The sequence below is a fragment of the Maniola jurtina genome, chromosome 15, assembly GCF_905333055.1.
Source record: "Maniola jurtina chromosome 15, ilManJurt1.1, whole genome shotgun sequence".
Taxonomy (NCBI): domain Eukaryota; kingdom Metazoa; phylum Arthropoda; class Insecta; order Lepidoptera; family Nymphalidae; genus Maniola; species Maniola jurtina.
The window spans coordinates 11,221,733-11,235,804 of record NC_060043.1 but is presented as its reverse complement, the minus strand read 5'-3'; the positions used below and the strand labels follow the sequence as shown (position 1 = coordinate 11,235,804).

Below are 14,072 nucleotides of genomic sequence, written 5' to 3'. Positions count from 1 at the left end.
GCCTCGGCCTCCCTTCTAAATGAGCTCACTTCCCAGTAGGTATGACAGTTTTTATTAAACTATAAATTGGTTTCCAATTTCCATATGGCATCGTATAAGTACGCTATATATCACTCAACGGCACATTTTTGTCGGTAGGATGGTAACTAGCTACGGTCAGTATCCCACCGAGCCAGAAATTATAAATTTCATATTGCCCCAATTGCAATTTCCAAATTGCCCCTGCCGGGAATTAAACCCGCGACGTCCCATTTATAAGACCACACCGCTCACCACTGGGTCAGAGTGGTTGTTTGTTTGTCAACATGTTGTTTTCCCAGTTATTGTTTTGTCGTCGCATCAACAACATTGCACCACTACGCATTGGACTAGGTATGGTGATAAACAGTATGCTAATGAAGGCAGGGGCTGAACGAGGTAAACTAGTCGGTCTGCTGTTGGACAGAGACGGGGTGGCGTGGCGCCACTGACAATGACTCTAACTCTGTATTTCCTTTGCCGATTTGAAAAATAAACAAATCGCATTAAAACTTTTCAGAGTAACGTGTATAGTTGGGTGATGTGCTTTACCGCCTGAAAAGCACATCACCCAACTATACACTTTAAACAATTCATCTTTCACTTTCACCATCCTTTCAGCACAGTGAATGTGTCTTTTCCCGACTCTTTCGGCTAAAGTTTGGGTTACCATTTTTGATTTTCACCATTCTTTCACCCACGGTGGATGAGTCATTTCCCGGCCATTTTGAATAAAGTTTGGGTTTTCACCATACTTTCACCCGCGGTAAATGTGTCTTTTCCCGGCGCTTTTGAATAAAGTTTGGGTTTTCACCATACATTCACCCGCGGTAAATGTGTCTTTTCCCGGCGCTTTTGAATAAAGTTTTGGTTTTCACCATACTTTCACCCGCGGTAAATGTGTCTTTTCCCGGCGCTTTTGAATAAAGTTTGGGTTTTTTACCATACTTTCACCCGCGGTAAATGTGTCTTTTCCCGGCGCTTTTGAATAAAGTTTGGGTTTTCACCTTTCATTTTCACCATCCTTTCACCCACGGTGAATGTGTCTTCTCTCAGCGCTTTTGGCTAAAGTTTGTAGTCATGAATACCTAACACCTTGGTATTTACGTATGTATTTTACCTAGTATATTTATTGTATATTTATTGTATATTCTTATTTTATTTGTAGATACATAAGTAAACCAACATGACAGACCAACATATTTAACGTACATCAATGTTTAGCAATGTCAATTCAGCAATAATTTTTAATATTTCGGGGAAACGAGAAAGTAGTAAGTTATTTATTTATTTATAAGGTAATAACACAGACCACCTGAACAGTCTGTGGATAGGAATAATATCCTACTGCCAAACCTAAAATATTATTATTTAGTCACAACATTTTATAAAAATAGGCAGGTAAAAACGAACAGGTAGGTAGGTACAATATAATTTATTTAAAATATTTTATTATAAATCAAATACATTATATAAATTGATGCATTATTTGAGGTACTTATAACAGAAAACCCTAGGTAAATACCTAAGTATATATTTTTTCCCAATGACAAACCTACACCACGTACACAACTACATATTTTGTAGATCTTTACTCGTCAACTTATAAAAAACTCGGTCCATTCGTTTAGGCGCTACGAGGCCACAGACAGATACACAGATACACAGATACACAGATACACAGATACACACGTCAAACTTATAACACCCCTCTTTTTGGGTCCGGGGTTAAAAATAAAAGCTAATAGCATATTCTTTGCTTATGGAATTCTAAATGTCGTAAATTTTTTCATTTATCCTTTTTCGTAATCTCTAAACGCTCTATCGCTTCAAACACCCATTTGTAGTTCATGGCACCGAAACCCTGAAACAGAGAGAAAATCATAATCATGAAGCCTAATGGTTTAGACTTTGACCTGCTTATTTGGGGGTTCAGGGTTCGAACTTTGGGACCCTTTCCTGATGATCTATGCATCACAGTACGTCCGGGAAGGACGGCCAGAGAAGGTAGGAGGTTTCAGTTCGTAGCTCGCCGAGAAAATCTCAGTGGGCATGTCAATTGACATCCATGAGAAAACCCAGCTCACCCAGGAAAAAAACCGGCCAAGTGCGAGTCAGACTCACGCACTGAGGGTTTCGTACTCGGGTATTTTTTCCGACATTTTGACTTTTTCAGAATGTACAGGTAAAACCCTTGACATATGATACCCCACTAAGTATATAGCTATCTTACATAGAAAATTGAAAATACTAAGTTCATGAACACATTTTAATTTATTTTTTATGATGTAACCACAAAATCACGGTTTTCGGATTTTTTGCCTTTATTTGTGCTTTAGGACATAACTACCTGCCAAATTTCATGATTCTAGGTCAACGGGAAGTAGGTACCCTATAGGTTTTTTGAGAGACACGACGGACAGACAAACGACAAAGTAATTCTATAAGATTTCCGTTTTATTTTGAAGTACGGATCCCTAAAAAGGGTTCGAACTTTTACAAAAGCAACCAGTTATATTTACCCTGTGATTCCTTCTCTGAATTATCTCGATGAACAAAGTAGGGCGCACTTGCAGGTGCTTGGTGAACGCCTGAAGCATGTACCCTCTTTCGTCAAAGTCGATCAAGATGTTCTGTTCTTTCAACTCCTCGATAGTTTCTGCCACGTTAACTGAACTGTCCTTCAGTTTTTCCTTTATCAGGTCGTAGTAGGTTGAAGGCCATGTTATGACGTCTGCTCCTCGAGTTTTGAGGCTTTTCATCTATAAAATGAAAGTAGGGAATGGTGCATAAGTTTGGAAACAGCAGTCGCCGAGTTTCTTGCTCGGGAAGGCATTCCGAATTTAATTTTTGTTTGTTAAACTTAAAGCTAACCTTATCTAATTACTGTACAAATCATGTTCGCGTTGAATGCTGCCAAGAACACTGGCTGCATTTCCATGTTGGACAGCCGGGCTGATACTTTGCGCAAAAACACATTTCGATTTTTACGGTTTCGGGCTGAATTTTAAAGAGTCACAGTCAAAGCCAGTTAGACAAGTTAGAAGATAGCAAATAATTATTAGATACCTTGGTACCTACCTAACATAAACGCTATACGTAAAACCAATTTGTTCACATCTGTAGGTGTGTAGGTAGTGTGTAACTCTGTTGAAAATGGGAAAGTCCACTGAGTTACACAAATGTGTGCAAAGGAGAAAGCTCGAATATCTGGGCCATATAATGCGCAAATCAAAATATGACCTGCTACAGCTTATAATGCAGGGCAGATAAAAGGCAAACGTAGATCTGGCCGTAGACGAACATTATGGCTTTTAAGAACCTTCACCAGTGGTTCAATATGAGTACAAGGTCACTGTTTAGAGTAGCGGTGAACAAAATCCAGTTAGCTTTAATGATTGCCAACCTCCGATCATAAATTAATTGTTTATTGAACTTACAGTAGAAACAATGTCGTCGGTATACAGAGCGACGTGTTCGACCCCCGACGTTCCCAGTGCCTTCACAAACTCAGATGCTTTGCTTGTAGGACGAATGCCTTTTGCCGCTTCGTTCAAGGATAACTGAAAAACACATGAAATATTTACCATTCAATCTTAAAAACCTATGAATCATTTGAATGGTCCATCCATACTCCATACTTAATATTACAAATGAGAAAATGTGTCTGTCTGTCTGTCTGCTACCTTTCCACCGCTCGACATGTTAACCGATTCTGGCGAAATAGGGTACAGGGTTAGCTCATATCCCGAGGACGGACATAGGCTACTTTTTATCCCGAAAAATCAAAGAGTTCCCATGGGATTCCTAAAAAAACCACTACCGCTTAACCGATTTGTATGAAAGGTATCGAGGTAGCTTGCATCCCTGTAATAGCCATAGGCAACTTTTTATCCCGGAAAATCAAACAGTTCCCACCGGATCTTTAAAAACCTAAATCCACGCGGACGAAGTCGCGGGCTAGTTAGTTATAGGTTAGTTGAGGTGAGCGAGTGGGGCTTGCATTAAAGCATGTTACATTAGTCTAATAATTTCGCATCTTCTTTTTACCTAAATCTAAAGAAGGGTATGTAATGAATAATGATGCTGACTGGGTTGTAGTTGGCTTTGTCTTAGCGCTACATAATTTGTGATAGCACGATTATTATAAAGGCGAAAGTGTTTGTGTATATTATGTTTGTTATTCTTCCACTCAAAAACTACTGAACGGAAATGGCTGAAATTCGGAATGGCGATTGATTACCTATACCCTAGATTTACACATAGGTAGACTTCTACCTATGTGTAAGTCAGGTACTTTTTATCCCGGAAAATCATATAGTTCCTACGGGACACGGGATTTCGAAAACCTAAATCAACGCGGACCAAGTCGCGGGTGTCAAATAGTATTAAATAATATATGAATATGTTTTATTATTTTTAATAAGGAGTAATAAATACACACGGCTAGTGTGTCAAAGCCAAGTTCTAATAATATAAGTAGGCTATACTTACGAGAACGGTTTCTGTCTGGTTGATAACAGAGGCTGAGTTTATGCAGGAATATGGCACCAGATCGTGACTATAGTCCACACACCAGAATCTGTCGAAAATAGTTCACATTAATCCGTTGGCTGATGATGTATAGGTACCTAGAAGATTTTGCCTCCTACTTCGGCCAAGCTTGTTAGTCAATTAGTTTTAAGTTTTTTTTTAAATAAAAAATAGTGAGCAAACGAGCAGGCGGGTCACCTGGTGTTAAGTGATTAGGTACCGCTGCCCATGAACATTTGCAGCACCAGAGGTACCGCCGATGCATTGCCGGCCTTTCAGGAATTTGTTGGTCCGCCGCGAATAACCCCATATTGTAATCAAGTGGGAACACTGCCGATGGTAGTTGATTCCACAGTTTGCATGTGCGTGGAAAAAAGGATCTGGCACAACGGGCGGTCGATGTTCACCAGGCACCCCGGGGGTGAGAGCGAATTTGCTTGCGGTGGCGTGCAGTGCAGTTGTAGAAGAAGAAGGGTGGAATGAGGTCAAACAGCTCTTCAAGTTAAAGGCATAACGCATAACTGAGTAGGTTCCTGCGGTAGGAGAGGGTGCGGGAGGGGTGTGATGACGTGGCGCGAGAGCTCAGTGACTCGTCAACTTGTGACAGCTGTCTCCCTCCCGCACCGCTCCACTACCGCAGAACTCAGGAGCCTTTTTTTTTCTTTAAATCTGGCTTTACTCTGATTAGCCAATGTCAAGTTTGTAGTTATTGAATCTATACAAGTATGGACTCCGTCTGCGCCGGCGCCCACCGACATACGCACGGCGCCCCCTTAGAGTGCTTCCCAGTCAATTCCACCACCAAAAACACCAACTAACACAAAAACCAGCCACTCTTGACAAAAAAAAACACTCCAAACAAGCACAGCACGCGCGCCAGCAAACGCCATTACAGACGAAGTCCACTCAGAAGCCTTCTCATTATGAGTTATAGGTACCTTTACCTACCTATGCATGTTGAGACTTTTCTCGTACCAAGATACAGAGTCTTCGAGTGTACCATCTTCCATGTTGCCTTCCACATGGTCTATGAAACTGAGATTTGTGGCTGGCCTGCAAACAACATTCATAAGTTACACATAACATTATGAAATCCTTATCAATACTAATTATCTTTCCACTGCTCATCCGTTTAACGTTTTAGATGTAGGTACACAGATAATAATAATTTAGCCTGCATCCTGGGGACTGCTCCTATCCTACGGAACCTAACGCGGAAGAAGTTGCTGTAAGTAAGTTGGTAAAGTAAGTAAGTAAGGTAAGTATTATAAGGAATTTTTCAATTCAAAGCTTTAAAAAAACATAATAGGTGCCTAATCATTAACTTACAATAACTTATTAAGTGGATCATCTTCGTCTACCTCTTTATATCCAGGGAAAAGTATTCCTTTATACTGAGACCGATCCACTAGTGTGTGTGTATTATCACCATACTGAAATTAACAAGTGTAAATTAAAAATTTATAACACCCCCGACAAGTGAAGGTTACAGTTATAACTAAATAAGAGCTGATAACTTTCAAACGGCTGAACCGATTTTCTTGGATTATAGTTAAGAACACTCTCGATCAAGCCGCCTTTCAAACAAAAAAAAACTAAATTAAAATCGGTTCATTAGTTTAGGAGCTACGATGCCACAGACAGATACACAGATACACACGTCAAACTTATAACACCCCTCTTTTTGGGTCGGGGGTTAGTAAAAAAACAACATTTGTACAAATAGCAACATAGCTAGGTTTGTAGCTTGCACCCGCCAGTATAACCGACTATGGACGGATGCAAACCTAGTTTTGTCGTTGACTCTACCTACAGTATTTTTAAATAATAATTAGCGGTTCATGATTGCGTGCTATTCGGTTGAGATGATTGGTCGTTGCAGCTCCTTAAAAGCACATGATCAACAAATGGTTATGTGTGAGCGCGAAAATTATAATTTTAGAACTAAATTGATGAAAGGAATTTTAAATAAAGTTACCGTTCTCAAAACCGCGTATCGGACGAGTCCATTATCATCGCTCTCCTCTGTGACATCTTTGACAATCTCCGCGCCTGCGTTGTCCGCATTGCGCACGATTGCATCCAAATCGGCAACTTCGAATGCGACGTCCTTCACAAAATCTCCGTGAGCTACCAGGTCCTTTGATATTTCTCCTTCTTCGGAGACTGGCGATTCGAATATTATTGTTATCTGAAATTTCATTAAATCCTTATACTGGAATTCAGTCAAGATACGGGCTTCTTTAATAAACCATTCAGATAACATGTCATATTTAACCTATAAGCGAAGAAGTTGCTGAGCACGGGTCTTATCTTGGCATGAGAAGGGCTTAGGTCATAGTTCGTCACGCTGACCAAGTGCGGATTGGCAGACTTCACATACCTTTGAAAACATTATGGGAACTGTCAGAGGTCCATAATTTTGTCAAAAGTCTAGTTTGCCAACCACACGTGGCCAGCGTGGTGGGCGCGGACTATGGTTTAAAAGTTAACCCTTCTAATTCTGAGTGGAGATGAAAGTCCTTTCACCAAAGTAGCACTGAGCCCAAAGGATGTTAAAATCTACTTACTTGATTCAGTTTGACTGCATATGACACAACTGGCCTATCGTCTGTAGACTGCCTTACCGCTAAAGGCTTAAAGCCGAACCTAGTCACGAAGTAACTTGAGGCCTAGAAATAAATAACAGATTAACTCTTGTTTAACTCAAATAATAAGTATAATTCATTTTTTATTTCGAAAATGGGAAAATAAATTATAAGACACTAGCTGATACCCGCGACTTCGTTCGCGTAGATGTAGGTTTTTTTAAAATTCCCATGGGAACTCTTTGATTTTCCGGGATAAAAAGTAGCCTATGTGCTAATCCAGGGTATAATCTATCTCCATTCTAAATTTCAGTCCAATCCGTCCAGTAGTTTTTGCGTGAAGGAGTAGCAAACATACACACACACACACACACACACACACACACATACAAACTTTCTCCTTTATAATATTAGTGTGACTACCTTATGTCTGCGACTTCGTCCGCGTAACCTACACAAATTTCAAACCACTGTTGAATTTTTAAAAATCCTTTCTTAGCGGAAGTCTACGTCTAATAGCACTGGTCATAATCTGCATGCCTTTATAATCTGTATGCCAAATTTCAGCCCGATGCGTCCAGTAGTTTAAGCTGCGCGTTGATAGATCTGTCAGTCAGTCAGTCAGCTTTTCCTTTTATATATTTACATAGAATAGGTAGATACTACGATTTGGAGGACGTTCTAAAAAACGACTGTCCAAAAAAAAATTTTTTAATCTTCTATACATATAATAAAATTGTAGAAAAGTGGTGTCTGTACAATGGAAATATATAAAAAAAAAGTAGCAGGGGTTGTTACTATATCGATGCCGAACCCGAAATTGTAATTAATTTTTTTTTGTCTGTTTGTCTGTGTGTTTGTGCACGCTAATATCAGAAACGGCTTATTCGATTTAGATACGGTTTTCATTGATATATTGTAGTAAGCTTCACTTAACACTTAATGTTTATTTCATGTCAATCGGTTCATAAATAAAAAAGTTATGTCAATTTAAAGAATCACGGCGAACATTTTTAACGTACAGAGTACGTACTACACGCCTCGCGCCTGAGCGTCCGTGGCTATACATATAAAGCGCGCTGATTCCACGCGAACGAAGTCGCGGGCACAGCTAGTTCAAAATAGTTTCCCATAGGGCGCTATTTTCAAAAATGGAAAAAATTGTTTTTTTTTCCAATTGTTTTTTTTAATTTTTAGTTTGTTTTGGCAGGGCAGTCGTGTTTTTTTATTTCGTTAATTTTTGTAACTTTAAGTCTAGTTAACTTACCGTTTTTGCATTTGCAACCCAAAAGGTAAGATGATCAAAATTGAGAACTTTGCCCCTTTCGATATTATTAATTCGATCTCCGTTTTCCATTTTGGCCTGAATAAAAAAAAATTAAAACTTTAAACTATTAATTTTTTAAATTAGGTATCTTTGGGTCATAACTCTAAGGAAGTGAGACATTTATTCGAATTGCAACTGATTTTATGGTGATTGTATGTTATAATTAAGTTAACCTACCCATATCAATTGACCCACTTATAACCATTTGATACGTACCTACGCGTTAGGAATACGAATTAGCAGCCTTGTTTCTTTAACAGGGCTCTCTCCGTCAATTACTCCATACAATCGTAGTTCCAATTTCATTTGAATATTAAGCAACCAAAATCCATGAAATTTTGCAGACATATTCTAGAAACTAATATCTGTGCCTGTGGTGTTTTAGATTTTTCTAAAAATATGTAGTTTTAAAATTACAGTAGCTCAAAGATTTGTATGTGAATTTTTAAGACCGCGTAACTTTGAAACCGAATATTTTAACAGAAATCTGGAAAACCACAGGCATAGATATTAGTTTCTAGAATATGTCTGCAAAATTTCATGGATTTTGGTTGCTTAATATTATTCAAATGAAATTGGAACTACGTTTGTATGGAGCGAGTGACGGAGAGACCCCTCTTAATAATAGTAGGCTAGATTTTTCAATGTTACAGTTAACCTGTACCTAAGTAATATGCGGAGCTGACCAACAATACGGTGTAAGTATAATATATAGGTACCTTATTGCTACACGACAAAAATTTTACATGAGGAGCAAAAATTTAAAAAGTTGTTGAAAATTAACTGGAATTATGTAGGTATAAGTTTCGTTTTGAAAATAACGAACTATAGACTCAATTTCAACACAGTTTTAAGCCGTTTTGCTTGAAAATGAGTTCAAGTTTGCGTTCAGTGATCGAAAGTATGTATTTATTATTATTTAGGTATACCTACTTACCGTTTTCGGGGTAAATTCTTTTTTTATTTATAACTTCTTCGATCAATAACTTTCTTACTAATCTTCACTAAACAAACTTGCAACTGTTCGTTTTTTTCTGGGCCAAATTGTTTTATATAGGTAGCCCAATTATAACCGAAACTATTTTTATATCTTCATCTTGTCATTAATTTAGAAATATTATGCTTATTAATTAACTATGAAAATATAACTTTTGAATTATTCATATTAATCATAACTACGATGTAAATTAACGCTATTTGTCTGTATGCAGGAGAATAATGTAGGCATATAATATAATAGGTAGGTAGGTACTTAGTATGTATCTGAATTCGCATGAGCTTCGATTGGATAATTTTCTCCGGGGTCAATTGGGAATCGAACCTTGATCTTAAATTCTTATGTATTGTCTCGACAAAACATACGAAATAAATACAATTCATACAAATAGCTACAAAGTTACCTTCCACTGCGCCTAACTTGAATGAAATCTTAATTAATAGGTAGGTAATCTTAACAGGGCTCTCTCCGTCACTTACTCCATACAATCGTAGTCCCAATTTCATTCGAATATTAAGCAACCAAAGTCCATGAAATTTTGCAGACATATTCTAGAAACTAATATCTGTGCCTGTTTTAGATTTTTCTAAAAATATGTGGTTTTAAAATTACAGGGGCTCAAAGATTGTATGTGAATTTTTAAGACCGCGTAACTTTTAAACCGAATATTTTAACGGAAATCTGGAAAACCACAGGCATAGATATTAATTGGTAATATTAGTCCCGGAACGTTTCTACAAAATTCCATTGAGTATGGTTAGTATTCAAATGAGAGACGAACTACGTTTGTATGGAGCGAGTGACGAAGAGACCTCTCTTAATATAAAGGTAATAGAATCTTCGACGGCAGTGCCAAAAGTTTCAACAGAATCAGTTGATCAAAACCAAAACAGAAAAATATTTTTACTTTTATCATTTTACGATTACGATTTAAATCTTTGCGTCGTGTTGTAGGCAAAGCCAAGGATTGTCCCTATACTTTTTATTAATAGACGCATAAAATATAATTAATTCACAATTATTGAGACATCAAGATGCACTAATAAGATCAGATAAGAGAGCATCCGGGCTATTCAGAACACTCGATTCGGTTAGTTATCGTACGATAAGATGCATTTTTCAATTGAAAGTACCTCGTCGTACGATAACTTACCGAATCGAATGTTCTGAAGCGCCCTGCTTATCTGATAACATTTAAATGCCATGTCGAAACATTTCCTTGAATTTGTTTTGATTGGTTGCAACTTGCAGTCTAATTATTACTGACTAGATGATACCCGCGACTCCGTCCGCGTGGATTTAGGTTTATTTAAAAATCTCGTGGGAACGTTTTGCTTTTCCGGGATAAAAAGTTGCTGTAGTTAATTTCCGGGACGTAAGCTCTGTACCAAATTTCATATAAATCGGTTTAACGGATAGATTCTTAAGTCCCGTAGGAACTCTTTGATTTTGCGGTGTAAAAAGTAGCCTATGTCCGTCCCCGGGATGTTAGCTAACTCTGTACCAAATTTCATTAAAATCGGTTCAGCGGTTGAGTCGTGAAAACGTAGCAGACAGACAGACACACTTTTGCATTATTAAGACACTGTTAAAACGAGGGAACGAATGCTCACATCATAAAGTAATCTATAACGCTCACATCGATCTGTCTCGTTTAACTCCTAAGTAGGTACGCCCTAGGTAGGTCTCAGCCTGAGTGGGGCGGAGGAAGCAGTTAACCCCAGGTCTAGCCTCTAGGGGGCCTTCAAACCTTGAGGAATCCCAAATGTTTTCATAAAGTAAGGACCAGTTCAGAGATGGAGGTATTAAAAATTAAAGAAAAAAGTTTATGGACAGGGTTCCTAGATCAAAACTATTTCAACTTAAAATATTTTTTCGGAAACTAAGAAGAACTGAATTTTTATGTCTAGAAGATATTAAAATTGCCTAAAAAAGTTTTAGAATGAATTATCATCTTTTGAATAAGTAAGTGTAATTTAATACCTACTTTTATTCTCGACTTCTTACTTTTAAAAAATGATTTTTTCAAAAGTCGTGTCGTATTGATGTCGTTTTACAATAATTCTATCCAGGCATCAAAAAAAAAAATCGCATTCTTTTTTAACCCCCGACCCAAAAAGAGGGGTGTTATAAGTTTGACGTATGTATCTGTGTGTCTGTGTATCTGTCTGTGGCACCGTAGCGCCTAAACTAATGAACCGATTTTAATTTAGTTTTTTTTTTGCTTGAAAGGTGGCTTAATCGAGAGTGTTCTTAGCAATAATCCAAGAAAATCGGTTTAGCCGTTTGAAAGTTATCAGCTTTTTTCTAGTTACTGTAACCTTCACTTGTCGGGGGTGTTTTAAATTTTTAATTTACACTCGTTCTTTCATTCATTTCAAAATATTATGTTTAGGTAATGGAAAGGTGATAAAACAAAAACGCTATGTTTTTTTTATAAAATAATTTCATTTTATTCACTTATGCTTTATACAACATACATATTTACATAAAGTCGCAGGTATAGTCATTAATTCATTATTTATTTAACACTATGGAGTATTTTACTTGCACCTATACAATAAAACACTTAAATTATAATTATATTGTAAATCCTATATAAAAAGGTAAGGCACCTTAAGGAAGCTTATCTGTATGTCAAAATCTGAATGGTGGTCGAAGGATTGAATTTAATCATTAATCAAATAGTTTTACCCCTTTTTTGTCCTTTTTATGTTTGGGTCTCTTTTACTTTTCCGCTTTCTATTGAGTTTTCTTCAGTTTCACAAAACAAAATAATATTTTACGTGTAAAAATGTAAAAAGTAAAAGTTATTAATTAAAATGTTTGAAATAATGTGGGGTTGCCATTGATAATTTACATTTTTAAATACCTAATTTTTATTTACAATTCGCAATTATATATTTTTCGCGAGGGTGGTTTTAGTAATATAATTTTTTTTCCCCCAATTACTTTTTAAATTATAATTGGACACTTCCGACCACAAGTAAAATCTTTTGAGAGTTAAAATGATAAACGATAAAAAATTCAGATACGAAAGACTAGGCTCCTCTCAATATATTTTACTTTTAGGCCAAGAGACAATCGCTAAAAGTCTATTATGACAAGACCTTAGACATGCCATTTATTTGATGTCATTTTACACCATTGATTGCCTGAAAAAGATCGCAAGGATCGTAAGGCCGGAAAATTGTATACCTACTTACGTTCTTATATACTTATTACGTTTTTGTTCTTTGTACTAATATTTATATATTGTGATGTACAATAAAGTATATTCATTAATTCATGTACTTAGATCTTTTAACGCTTGTCTCTTGTACTATCTATTTCAGAAATCGACGTCGTTTTTCGAGTGTGACTTTTTGCGCTGACGAAACTCGTTAGCGTTTGGATTCAGTACCCTTAGTACAAGTTTTCGTATCTCGACAACTTTGATATGAGGTCCTTCGACATTTCTGTTTCGGTAATCGAACCATATCGATCGATACGATATCGATCAAGGTTGTCTAGATGTGCAACTCGTACCACCCTACTGATTGGTCAACCACAACTTCATAAATAATCTACAAGTGACGCTGTTGGCTGTACACTATAAATAGTAACATAAACGCCAGCTACAGTGAACGAGTATTATTAAGGCAAAAAGTCATTCTCGAAGATAGTTCATAGTGTACTTAAAGCTCTATATTTACAAAGGTTGTTAATTATATTACTTTACATAGGGTACAAAAATATTTTTGTCACTATTCAAGTTGATAAAGTCACAGGTTTGATTTTCTGTTGAACTAGGGATCCTCGATTTACTCCCTAAGGCTGGTAACATATTATCAAAAATCGTATGCTAGAAAACTTTCTGTCACGCTCTCTTTGCGAACATAAGAAGCGTCCACCCGATTCGGCAAATTTCTGACAGTCAGTGGCATGCCTGCCGAGTATAGTTCAAAATATATGAGTGAACTGCCTTTTCGGCACGCATCATTTTCTGACAGACAATTTCTGATAATATGCGGCAGACCTAAAGGTCCAAACGACAGTGCCCTGTGTCACAACGCACTCGGCATGACGATCGACCAATCAAAGCGTGGCTCGAGCATCAGCACGCCAGAGCGTCACGACAGACTAGTGTGCAAGTCATCACATTAAATTTTGGGCACAGCACGACACTGTAGTTTAATTTTAGCATTTAGGTAGAAGTTTCTTGATGCGTATAACGCTAAGCGAACTTGTGCTTACGTCGTATACATGGACATTACGTAGGTGTGCGTGCTTGTTGGACCAATCAGTCGCGAGCAAGCGATTCCAAACGCACACATTTACTTACTTTACTATACCAATACGACTTAAATACAAGCTTGAACCACGCGCATTCGTGAAATGCAAATCTACGCAACCTGGTACACTTATATTATTTCAATAGTTCCGATTTCTGCGTTTGCACGTTTCCTTATATCCGCTGCATTTATACACATCAAAAATACTTCTATTTAATTGGAGTTTCGAAATATTAGCCTCACTGAAGTCAATAATAATTATAATAATAATATTATAATAATTGTGATAAAACGTGAATTTGGTCATAAAATTTCGAGATACTTATTTCAGTAGA

The 14,072-nt window shown here is 37.2% G+C and overlaps 1 protein-coding gene across 1 annotated transcript; it reads right to left on the bottom strand.

The window, feature by feature from the left end:
• Nucleotides 1-1,755: 1,755 nt before the first annotated feature.
• On the bottom strand, nucleotides 1,756-8,497 carry LOC123872720 (4-hydroxyphenylpyruvate dioxygenase-like). The gene is made up of 9 exons (XM_045917176.1): nucleotides 8,407-8,497; nucleotides 7,122-7,223; nucleotides 6,530-6,742; nucleotides 5,881-5,984; nucleotides 5,500-5,604; nucleotides 4,513-4,600; nucleotides 3,459-3,581; nucleotides 2,541-2,780; nucleotides 1,756-1,882 (listed from the first exon to the last, which is right to left on the bottom strand). The coding sequence occupies exons 1-9, from the start codon at nucleotides 8,494-8,496 to the stop codon at nucleotides 1,808-1,810; spliced, it is 1,140 nt and encodes a 379-aa protein (XP_045773132.1). The 5' UTR covers nucleotide 8,497; the 3' UTR covers nucleotides 1,756-1,807.
• Nucleotides 8,498-14,072: the final 5,575 nt, after the last annotated feature.

What these genes read in the sequence shown, in the direction of transcription:
- LOC123872720 (XM_045917176.1), bottom strand. Translation starts at nt 8,496, where the DNA reads ATGGAAAACGGAGATCGAATTAATAATATCGAAAGGGGCAAAGTTCTC. An exon ending in AAAAGTCTCAACATGCATAG is followed by an intron (nt 4,601 to 5,499) that starts GTAGGTAAAGGT and finishes TATTTTCGACAG; the next exon opens with ATTCTGGTGTGTGGACTATA. An exon ending in CCGACGACATTGTTTCTACT is followed by an intron (nt 2,781 to 3,458) that starts GTAAGTTCAATA and finishes TTCATTTTATAG; the next exon opens with ATGAAAAGCCTCAAAACTCG.